Genomic DNA, 12,184 nt, shown 5'->3' with positions numbered 1-12,184 from the left:
ATGTAACATTTACAACTAAGAAAAAAAAAATCTACTAGTGGTAATTTTCCAAGCCCCTGCCCTTGAGCAGTAAATAAAGATACCATACCTGGTGGGACCCACTTAGGTCTCTTGCTTTCAGCTGGAGGACTTCGTATTTGTAACGGCTTCCTAGTGGCCTCTGAAGAAGGAGAAACCTTTTTCGGTGAGGGCCAAGATTCCGACTTGACAGCAACAGGAGCAGAATCTACTGAAGTCACTTATTTGAAAAATATACATAAAAAAGGGGTCACAGAGGAAGATAAAGTCTAGCACGTATGTGTGAAAATTATCAAGTTACATAAGTTTATAAGAACTAAAGAAGCAGAATCATAAATTTGAAAAACTCATTAATCAACATTTATTGAGAGTCCAAGAATAGCCATGTTTTATGAGCATTACATGCTGGGCAGTATGGCAAGCGTATCATATACATTACATCTAACCCTTAGAGCAACTCCGATACAGAGGTGACTACCCTACTGTCAGTTAAGGAGACAGAGAGGTTAAACAATCTGCCTGTAGTTTGAGAGCTAGTAAGTGTCTGAGTCCAGAGTCCACACTTGTAATCATCACACAATAGTGTCTCGTCGGAATATGTCAGTGAGACATTTTATTAGGCTCTAGGAATTTACGGTCCAGTCACTAGACTCTAGTAGAAAGGGCAGAAAAGTACAGAGATGCGTACAGTGCAACGTGGTGAGACAGATGACAGACTCTAGAGGTGGTCACGGGGCGGGGAACCTACATCTAGAAGCATCTTGTCGAGGGCAGTGTAAAAGCAGACCACCTAGATGGCTCTATGGTAACCCAGGTGAGAGGGGATCAGGGCATGAACTAAGGGGGAGAAAGGGGGGAAAACAGCAGAGTGGATGGCTTTTAGTAATTAGAAGGGGGAGGCATGCTGGAGATGAGGGAATAATCATGATTGGCAAGTTCCTGTCAGGAACACACCATCTGATGGCACCATTTACCCAGAGAATGAACACAGAATGGGAGTGGGTTTGGGTTTTTTGTTTGTTTGTTTTTGATGGAGGGAGAAGCAGAATACAAATTCACTTTCAGATAATGCTTGCTTCGAGACACCTAAGTGGCATCTAAGCGCAGGTGCATATGAACATTTTCACTATACGCTGTTCTTAACGTTAACATCTACATTCTCTAGGTCAGCCCCGTCCCACAGACTTTTCTGCCGTGGTGGGAACGTTCTGTATTTCGTGCTGTCCAATATGGTAGCCACAAGCCACATACAGTTAGTGAGCACTTGAAATGTGGTTAGCAAAACCAAGGAACTGACTTTTAAATTTTATCTAATTTTAATTAATTTAAATGTGATAGAGCTACTTTGGCTAATGGCTACCATATTGGACACCACAGCTCTTGAAATTTTCTCTATTCAGGGAAAGATTATAACACCTGCCAGGTCAGAGATGCTTAGAGGTTATCAGTACATTATTAGTGGGACTAGAAATATAATCCATCTTTCCAAATTCTTAATCTCATTATTTAGCTGTTAAACTTTACTTCTAATATTACATAGGAAATTTTCTCGGGAAGCAACTTGCTCCAGGGTATATGGAAGACATTAAGTGGCAAACTCCAACCTGGACACTGAAATTTTATCTTTAGTTTTTAGAATGTTTTGGTGAGAAAGCATAAACAAACATCTGAAGAAAATATGAAATATATTCATGTTAGGTTTTTTTCCTATTGTCAATGACTTTTTCATATCAGTTTGTGGTAGGCAGTCCCTTAAAGAGACCTGTCTCCTAATTCCCAGAATGTGCACATGTTACCTTACACAGCAAAGGGACTTAGCAGGTGTGACTAAATTAAGGATCTGGAGATGGGGAGATTATCCTGAATATCCGATGGCCCCAGTGTACTCACAAGGGTGCTTATAAGTGAAAGTGAGAAGCAGGAGAACGAGAGAGTTATGTGATGGCTCTGAAGGGAGAAGTGGACCACCCGTCAGAGAGCGGGTGGCCTCTAGAAGCTAGAAAAGACAGGAAAGGGGGTTCTTCTCCCCTTGAACTTCCACAGAGGAACAGAGCTCTGCCAGCAGCTTGATTTTAGCCGAGTGAGGAAAATTTTGAACCTATTACCTGCAGAACGGTAAAGTAATAAATTTGTGTTGATTTAAGCCACTAAATTTGTGGTAATTTTTTACAGCAGCAATTGGAAACTAATACACAGCTTTATCTCTAAAAACCCCTACATTTAAAATCTAATTTCTGGAAACCAGATGAATTTGCCAATTGCAAAAAAAAAAAACACCAATTAAAACCTGGCTAATTGAGAATACAGTGGTGGGAGGAATACGACTCAATCAGTACTTAGTTCTCATTTCTTAGTAAGTACTCAGCACCAGTACTCAGCACCATGTTATTTAAGGTGAGAGCAACGCCCACCCTTAATGAATGGGGTCTGAATAATGGAAAGTTTAGTTTCAAACAATACATATATTAAACAACTAAGACCCAAAAATATCTATCAATAAGTAAAACAAAGCAGGTTAAAGGAAGTTATATTTTACAATAATCTATTGCATATTATGAACTCAAAAATATCCTAACGTCTTTTACACAAGAAACAAATATTCCACATTCAAGTCGTCACAAATTCCAAAAGTTTTATTGTAAAACTGGTTTCTCCTAACTGAATTCATTCTGAAGAAACCACAGGGCCCTAAACACATGACAAAAGGGTTCTCAACTCAAAGACTGAGTCACGTGCAACAGCAGAAAATGAGAATCACGCCAACTTCCCCATTTAATCGCGTGGAGAAAATGTGGTCTAATGGACAGATTTACGCTCTGAATGGACAAGCCTGGGTGCAAATTCTAGCCCCTCACTTATCAGCTATAAGAATTCCAACAAACGATTTAACCTCTCGGAGCCTCAGTTTTGTCGCTGTGAAATGCAGGTGACAGCAGCTACTCAGAGGGAGGCCCAGCATGAAGGGGGACAAACAGTCCGTGCTGGAAGGGTGGGGGGGGGGGGTCAGTGTCCCTATCTGCCCGTCTGCCTTCCCCACCCCAGCCTGCTCTCTTCCACGGATCTTAACAAGAAAAGAACGCTGGCAAAAGGTTAAGGAGACTAAAGGCAAAGGTGAGAGAAGCACGTTAAGTAAGCAAGCATATCCAGTATGAAGTGACGTATGGGGGACTGCTCTTACCCACATTATCCCGTTTCGATTTGGCTTTCTTCTCTTTCTTTTCAACTGGAGACTTCCCTTTCACTTCTTTCTTTTTAATTTCTTTAACTTTACTTTTTCTCACAGTGAAACTTTCATCATCTTCACTCTCACTAAAATCAGAATCGTCCTCAGAATCCTCACCTGAAACAGAAGATTACATACCTCATCTCTAAAAAGTTCTAAAAAGTGAGGCTTCTCGGACTTCCCTGGCAGTCCAGTGGTTAGGACTCCACGCTTCCACTGCAGGGAGTTCAATCCCTGGTTGGGGAACTAAGATCTAAGATCCCGTACGCCGCTTGGCGTGCCAAAAAAAAAAAAAAAAAAAATGGTGAGGCTTCTAGTGCCTCAATTTCATCTTCTGCACCAGATTCTTGTGCCCCTTTGTGCTATGCTGTTTCCAGGGGCAAAACAATGCATGGTGCCTGGGTCTGGATCCTGGCCCCTCCATTGACATGTCGTGTGACCTGAGACAGGTCCCTAACTTCACCGTGCCTCAGTTTCCTGTATAAAATAGGGAGAACCCTAAAACCTGCATCACAGGGTTGTTGTGCAGATTAAGTGAGTTAATATAGGTAAAGAATAACATCTGGCATATAGCGAACAGAGGAGCAAGGCTTGCTATTGCTATTATCATTAATTTCCCATCAGTAATCCTTACTTCTGATTTTACCAGTTTAACTCAGCAACCTTTGAGAAGAATGGTTGGGTATAACATTGCTGCTCTTCCAAAACGATAACCTTGATGGTAATAATATGGTAATAATAATAATAATGTTATTATTATAACATTATTATTATTATAACATTGCTGCTCTTCCAAAACGATAACCTTGATGGTAATAATAACCGTATGCCTTTCCTTAATCACACCAACTTCAACACACCAGAACAGAAACCCACTGGGAATTGAGAAGAGACTGACCGTACCATAACCATCTTAACTGACAATCCTGTGTATGATTTCACCTGGGACACACCTCTGATTTCCCACAAACTCCTTTCTATTCTGCATGGGATGATACAAGCCAGTGATGGAATGTGTTAAGTAGCTACAGCTTCTGGAAAAAAGCATAGAGAATACTCGAGAGTTAAGCAATGATTCTTCTATTTTTCGGGGGAAGAGAGGATCAGAAAATCATGTCCTGGAAATACTAAACTCTGAAAATTAAGTGTAAATAAGGATTAGCCCTATATTCATAAAAAACCTTTTTACACTTCTTTATACATCATTACAAATGCAGTACATGCTTACTGTAGAAAATGCCAACCATACCAAAAAAGTATTAAGGAAGAAGAAAGCCCACTCCCTAATCTCCTCACTCAGAGATAACCACTGTCATACCCACCATATATAATATCTACCTATCTATATGGAATAATATATTTTATGTAAAAAAATATATATATATGAAAATTTTCAAACATACATAACAGTAGATAATAATAAACTACCACCCAGATTCAACAATCATCAATATTTGGCAACATTTGTTTCATCTATCTTCTCTTCCCTTTCCTTCTCAGAGTATATAAAAATAAACCCAAGACACTGCATTATTACATTTCTACATACTTCAGAATGCATCTCTAAAAAACACAGACTTATAAAAAACATGTCATTATCATATCTAACGATATCAACAACAGTTTCTTGGAATCATCTTCTATCCAGCCCATTTAATCACTTTTAATATAGAGCAATATCCCATCCCTTTTTCCCCCATGCCTTTGACATGTTGAAGCAACCAGGTCAGTTGTCCTATGGAATGTCCTACATTCTGGATTGGTCTGTTTTCTTCCTTATGGTGTCATTTAACTTACTCTTGCATTTCCTGTGAGCTGGAATTTTCTCAAGGCTCAATTAGAATCAGGCTCACATTATTACTTTTTTGGGCAAGAATACACATCATAGGTGATGCTCTGTTCTCCATATTATGTCAGTCATATCAGAAAGCACAGAATGTATGGCTGCCCCACTCCTGGTTGGTTCAGCTGACGCCGGCCTGAATTCTCCGTTGTAAAGATCCTCGTCAGCCTTCTATTGATGATGTTTGCCTAAATCAACAATGTCATTACAATCTTCAAATTGTGATGTCCTTATTCTATCATTCTTCTCACACAAATAAAATTTTAAAAACAGATAATCAACCCATGTATTCACATAATAGTTACCGTGTTATACAGAATTCACCATATAAGGCCAGCAGATCACATGAAGGCCGCTATAAATAGTACCTTGCAAAATCAAGTAATTATTTCTGGACTCCCAAGAGGATCTAGGTTCAGGGAGGGCAAGCAGTGGAGAAGTTTCTCCAAAATTTCAGACTATAGAATCTAGGAGGATACAGCTTCCTATAACCCCAACAGTTACGGTATCTCACGTGCTCTTTTCTTGGCTTGAGGGGATAAACTGTAGGGGCGGGCTATAATGCTATTTAAATAAACTGGAGGTGGGGAGATGGGGCTCCCAGAATCCCAAGTCATCAGCACCTCATACTGGGAAATCTGGAAGGCCCAGACACTCAGGTTATGGATTTGGGGTATCTTTAGATGTCCTTAAGAAAAGCCTTGATTCTCTCCATTTTCATTTTTCTTTTCCCACTGAAGGTCACAGAAGTTCCTTTCTCTTCTCATCTAGCGTGAGCTAGCGCAGGAGGAAAACTCTGAAATGTCACTTAAAGAAGGGACCCTGTCCCAGATAACTCAGGTTGTCTGAAATGAATCCAGCAGCACATTCAAGTATAATAAACAACCAGCTCTGAGGGGATGGGAGGGTGAGTCATTCTTGGCTTAGGGCAGATGAAAATAAACTGGTAGTATTGCTCCTTGAAGTACACTGAGCGTATTGGGGAACATGTTTGTCCTTCCATTTAAGGTAAAGCAGGCTTGAGACCCTTCACGATCCGGTGCCAGGCGGCCTCTTCAACCTCCACCACATTCTCCCTTCCCTGCAAACCTCACTGAACTCTGTGTGTGTGTGTGTTTCCACGTCTTTTTCTTTTGTTTCTTCCAGTTGTATTGAGATATAACTGACATGCAGCACTGTGTAAGTTTAAGGTGTACAGCACAGTGATGTGACTTACGTACATCATGAAGTGACTGTCACAAGAAGTTTGGTGAACCTCCATCATCTCGCAGACACAAGATTAAAGAAATCGAAAAAATTGTTTTTCTTGTGATGAGAACTCTTAGGATTTACTCTCTTAACTTTCATATGTAACACACAGCTGTGTTCATCATCTTCGTCCTGTTGTATGTTATAGCCCTAGGGCTTATTTATCTTACAGCTGCACCTGTGTACTTACTGACTGCCTCCATCCCATCCCCCCTCCCCCAACACCTGCCTCTGGTAACCACAAACCTGATCTCTTTTTCCATGAATTTGTTGTTTGTTTGTGAAGTATAATTGACCTAAAACACTGTGTTAGCTCCTGGTACACAACATGGTGATTTGATATTTCTATACATTTCAAAATGATCACCACAATAAGCTAGTTACCATCTGTCACTACACAAAGATATTACATAATTATTGAGTATATTCCTCACACTGTACATTCCATGACTCATTTAATTTGCAACTGGAAGTCTGTCCCTCTTAATCTCCCTCAACCATTTCTTTCCTCTCCTCACCCTCCTCCCCTCAGGCAACCACCTGTTTGTTCTCTGTATCTGTAACTGTTTCTGTTTTGTTGTTTGATCATTTGTTTTGTTTTTTAGATTCCACATATAAGTGAAATCATACAGTTTTTGTCTTCCTCTGTCTGACTTACTTCACTCAGTATGACAATCTCTAGGTCCACCCATATTGCTGCAAATGGCATGTTTTCTATGGCTGAGTAACAGTCACTGTGTGTGTGTGTGTGGACACACGCATATACCACATCCTCTTTATCCCTTCATCTACTGACGGGCACTTAGGTTGCTTTCACATCTTGGCTATTGTGAATAATGCTGCAATGAACATGGGGGTGCAGATATCTTTTCTAATTAGTGTTTTTGTTTTCTTTGGATAAATACTCAGGAGTGGAACTGCTGGATCATGAGGTGGTTCTATTTTTAATTTTTTGAGACACGTCCAGCGTCACTGAGCTCTTGTATGTGCACTTGCCTGTTCTCTTGTTTATGCCCTTCTATCAGTCAGAAGTGCTATTTCACCCCTAAATGCTACTCATTTTTCAAGGCACGGCTTAAAGGTCACCTCCAGATAAAGCTTTTCCCCCAAATGCCATAGCTGAATTGAACTGTCCTGTGTATTCCTCAAGTTTGCACACACCAAACGTTTAGCAGTGCTTTGCATACGTTAACGGTCTCCAAGAACTTTCTACTGACTCTCCATAGGGTTAATTTTGAGTTAGGACATAACCTACCAGTTGCAAAGTCTGGTTCGGAATCATCAGCACCGTCGCCGTCACTGTTTTCCAAAAGAATCTTCCTCTGCTGGACCACGGCTTGGGATGCTGCTTTTCTTCTCCGCTGAGAACCCTGGGAATCCTCCTCCTCAGTGATCTTATCCAGATCTTCAGGATAAAAAAAATCAACGAAACTTTTTGTGCCAGGTCACATTTAAAGAACTGTGGAGTAGACTTCTATGACACCTGCTCTTTTTATTTGCCCAGCTTTGTCCTTCCTGTGCTTCTAGTAACAGACCACACAGCCCAATCTGGGTCAGTCATAATACATCAGTCTCCTGGCAACAGTCCGAGTTAAGCAAAAGTCCAAGGCCCACACTGAAAGAGTCTTTCCCCAAGAATTTTCAAACTGGAGCTGGGAAGATAGAGCCCCTTTCTTCAGTGTTCAACTGATGTCAACTAGAAGCCATGGGTAGTCGTGACCCGCCACCAGGGAAGAAACTGGGTCTGCAGTTAAAAGAGAGGAAAACTAAAACAGAAAGAAACAAAGGAGAAGGGGTGAAGAGAACCTTCACAAATGTGAAGACCTTGGTTCTAGTTACAGTTTCAGGAATTTAAATAAGAGTTAGAAAATGTCGATGGAAAAAATATTATTAATATCAAAAACTTACCTAAATAATCACTGGCTACACTGCAATTGGAGATATGAGGAGACTTACTCATTGCTTCTGTTTCACTATTGCCATGTTTGTCGATGTCTAAATATAAGGAAGAAGAAAGCACCCTAATCAACCAATGTCTAGAAATAGGAAGATAAGGGCTAAAATCTAATACCATTTAGATACAGATAAATGATCCAGACCAGGGGTCCCCAACCCCTGGGCCGGGGACTGGTACCGCTCCGCAGCCTGTTAGGAAGTGGGCCGCACAGCAGGAGGGGAGCGGCGAGTGAGTGAAGCTTCATCTGTATTTACAGCTGCTCCCTATCCCTGCCCATCGCTCGCTCGCATTACTGCCTGAACCATTCTCCCCCCTTCCCCACCGTGGAAAAACTGCTTTCCACAAAACCGGTCCCTGGTACCAAAAAGGTTGGGGACTGCTGATCCAGGCTCCAACTAGCACAGTGACTTTACTTGGCGAGGCTAACATATGGTTAGAAGTTTTGGCTCTGAAATCACACAAACTTTAATCAGACTTAAGTTCAAATTCAGGCTCTTAAATCGGCAATATACCAGGGGAAAGTTGCTTATCCTCTACAAGACTTAATTTCCTCATCTATAATGTGGAGATAAAAACAGTCTGGGGGGCTTCCCTGGTGGCGCAGTGATTGAGAATCCACCTGCCAATGCAGGGGACATGAGTTCGAGCCCTGGTCTGGGAAGATCCCACATGCCGCGGAGCAACGAAGCCCGTGCACCACAGCTACTGAGCCTGTGCTCTAGAGCCCGCGAGCCACAACTACTGAGCCCGTGCGCCACAACTACTGAAGCCCATGTGCCTAGAACCCGTGCTCCGCAACAAGAGAAGCCACTGCAGTGAGAAGCCCGTGCACTGCAAGGAAGAGCAGCCCCCGCGCGCTGCAACTAGAGAAAGCCCGTGCACAGCAACGAAGACCCAATGCAGCCAAAAAAAAACCAAAAACCAAAAACCAAAAAAAAACAGTGTGGGGATTAAATGAGGCTATTGTGGGGAATTAAATGTTGACTGAATGTGGAAATTGCTTATTGTGGTGCCCAGCACAAAGGAAACAGTGGACAAACATTAACTATCATTTCTGTGTAGGCAGATCTGTGCTTTTACTAATGTAAAGACTCTTCAATCATTATCACAACTTTAAAATGATCTAGAGTATTTTAAGAGAACTTTAAGACATGATGATTGGTACTATTACTCTCGGAGAAGTGGTACAAGGAAACCTCGCTATACAATGTCACGATCTTTTACAGGAAAGAGATTTTCATTTTCTCGGATTTAGATACATGACAATTCTCTTTTTCAGTTTCTTTGACTCCTGATTACTAAAAGGGCCCCCTAATCAACACTATCTCACTTATTTTCAAACAGGAGGCACTACTGACTTAAACATCTATACCCCTAAATAAGCAAATGGGCTAAAAATATCCTCCAAGATAAAAGAAGTTAGGCCAAAGCAGTTTAATCCAAAAAGCAACTGAGCAATTTGAATGTCTTTTCCGGGAATAATGATTTCTGCTTCTCCAGAATATCAATATTGCCATCTGCTGACCAATTGCCAGAAAAATCCACAGAGAAAAGTCCACAGATAAAGCCAGCAGTCATAAATCTATCAAGTCTACTGAGCTTGCTAACCAAATTAGTACCTTTAGCCTCTGTAAATAATAAAAATTACCACCATTAGATTATGTTTAACTAATCTGAATTTGGAGAGGAAGAAGGTGGATTGTTCGGATGTACAGGTCAGTGTATTTGATCATGAAATTAAATTTTCACTGCATATAAAGATGAACTTTGGACGTGCAGGGTCACAGGCCACGTCCTCCACTTGAACCTGAGTGTTAGGCAGAGAGGTATTTATGTGTGGATGAGATTTATGCAACTGAATGAACAGCTGAATCCAACGGCACCCTCTGCAAATTGCTCCTTTTTTAGTCCAAAGTTTTAGAACTACATTCTTCCCTCTGTAAAGGCTCATCCAACGAAATGATTACAAAAGCAATAAGAAGGTTTTAAAGATAATTATCGAAAATAAAGTTACTTTTATCTTGAGACTCCTCCACATCAATGGTGACGGTTGGAAGTTCCTTCACTGATAAAGCCAGTGCGACTTCTAGGTCTCTCTGGTAGAGCTTATCATCTAAAGGCATTCTAAAATAAGACACACAAATAATAATGAGTTTGTAAACTATCAATCTCAACAAAAATCTGAGATTTTCCTCAGTGACTAAGAGTTTCTTTCCAACCTCAGAAAGATGTTCTTCAACAATAATCATGATCATAATTGCTCCTTAACGTTAAGCCTCCTGAAATGTTAAGTGTCATGTTGGACCCAGCAGAACAGATTTGAAATAAGAGCATCACGTGACAATGTCCATTTCATTGTGATGTCTCTTCCTCACCACCAGCTCCGTCCAAGTGGGAAGCACCTGCCCAAATGAGAATGGACGTGGCTCAAACATCACTTCCACTTAGAAATCTTCCTTGACCTCACCCACACCTCTTTAGACAGCTGTTATAGCTCTTTTATTAAATTGAAATTACTTTTTTTTTTTTTACATCTGTTCCGCCCAATCTGGACTTTGACAAATATTTCAACTAGTACTTACTCTGTGAGGCATTGCACTAGACAGGATATTAAAAGTGCCCTCAAAAAGTCTGTAGTTAATGAGGAGGTAGGAAAACAAGTCCCATAATAATTACCCTATATAAACAGATTATCACGTCTCCTGTTCAAGGTGGTCAAGAGTGCTATAGTGTTTAAGAGGAAGAGAAAGCAAAGAAAGGTTTGAAAAGGTTTGAAGGTAAGAAAAGGCTACGTAAAGGAGGTAATACTGAGACGCACCTTGAAGGATTTATTTTTTAAAATAACAATTTTATTGAGATATAAGTCGCACAGTATAAAATCCACCCTTTTGAAGCATACAATTCAGCAGTTTTTAGTATATTCAGAGAGCTGTGAAACCATCACCACCATGTAATTTCAGAACACTTTCATCAACCCAAAAAGAAACCTCATACCCACTAGCAGTCAGTCCCCGTTTCCCCCTCCCCAGCATCTGGCAACCACTAATCTACTTTCTGTTTCTATGGACTTGTCTATTCCAGACATTTCGTATTACTGGAACCATATAATATGTGGCCTTTTGTGCCAGGCTTCTTTGGCTCCCTACAATGTTTTCAAGGTTCATCCATGTTGTAGCATACATCAGTACTTCTTTTTTTTTTTTTTTTTAAACATCTTTATTGGAGTATAATTGCTTTACTTTACAATGGTGTGTTAGTTTCTGCTCTATAACAAAGTGAATCAGTTATACATATACATATGTTCCCATATCTCTTCCCTCCCGCATCTCCCTCCCTCCCACCCTCCCTATCCCACCCCTCTAGGTGGTCACAAAGCACCGAGCTGATCTCCCTGTGCTATGCGGCTGCTTCCCAGTAGCTATCTATTTTACGTTTGGTAGTGTATATATGTCCACGCCACTCTCTCACTTTGTCCCAGCTTACCCTTCCCCCTCCCTGTACTTCATTTCTGTTTATTGCTGAATAATATTCCACTGTATGGATATATCACATTTCACTTATCCAGTCATTAGTTGATAAACATTTGGATTACTTCCATTTTTTGGCTATTATGAACAATGCTCCTATAAATATTCATGTACAGGTTTTTGTGTGGGCATAGATTTTTATTTCTCTTGGGTATATACCTAGGCTGGGTCATATAATAACTGTTTATTTCGAGGAAGTGCTACTCTGTTGTCCAACGTGGCTGCACCGTTTTGTATTCGCAGCAGCAATGTGGGAGGGTTTCCACTTCTCCACATCCTCCTCAACACCTGCTACTGTCTGTCCTTGTGCTTACAGCCATCCCTCTGCGCGTGACATGTTATCTTATTGTGGTTTTGATTTGTATTTC

General features: G+C 40.8%; 1 protein-coding gene across 3 annotated transcripts in view; it reads right to left on the bottom strand.

Annotated features, from left to right (window-relative positions):
• Nucleotides 1-12,184, bottom strand: part of RAD51AP1 (RAD51 associated protein 1) — a 37,111-nt gene that overhangs the window by 13,519 nt on the left and 11,408 nt on the right. For all 3 annotated transcript variants that reach the window (XM_059934419.1, XM_059934418.1, XM_059934420.1), the window contains exons 4-8: nt 10,304-10,413; nt 8,241-8,327; nt 7,588-7,737; nt 3,197-3,358; nt 89-238 (exon numbers count right to left, since the gene is read on the bottom strand). In XM_059934419.1, coding sequence (XP_059790402.1) covers nt 89-238; nt 3,197-3,358; nt 7,588-7,737; nt 8,241-8,327; nt 10,304-10,413 — 659 coding nt within the window. The remainder of the gene's footprint in view (nt 1-88; nt 239-3,196; nt 3,359-7,587; nt 7,738-8,240; nt 8,328-10,303; nt 10,414-12,184) is intronic.

Source organism: Balaenoptera ricei, chromosome 10 (assembly GCF_028023285.1).
Source record: "Balaenoptera ricei isolate mBalRic1 chromosome 10, mBalRic1.hap2, whole genome shotgun sequence".
NCBI classification, from domain to species: Eukaryota; Metazoa; Chordata; class Mammalia; order Artiodactyla; family Balaenopteridae; genus Balaenoptera; species Balaenoptera ricei.
The sequence above is the reverse complement of the archived record's forward strand: the minus strand, read 5'-3'. Positions and strand labels throughout refer to the sequence as shown.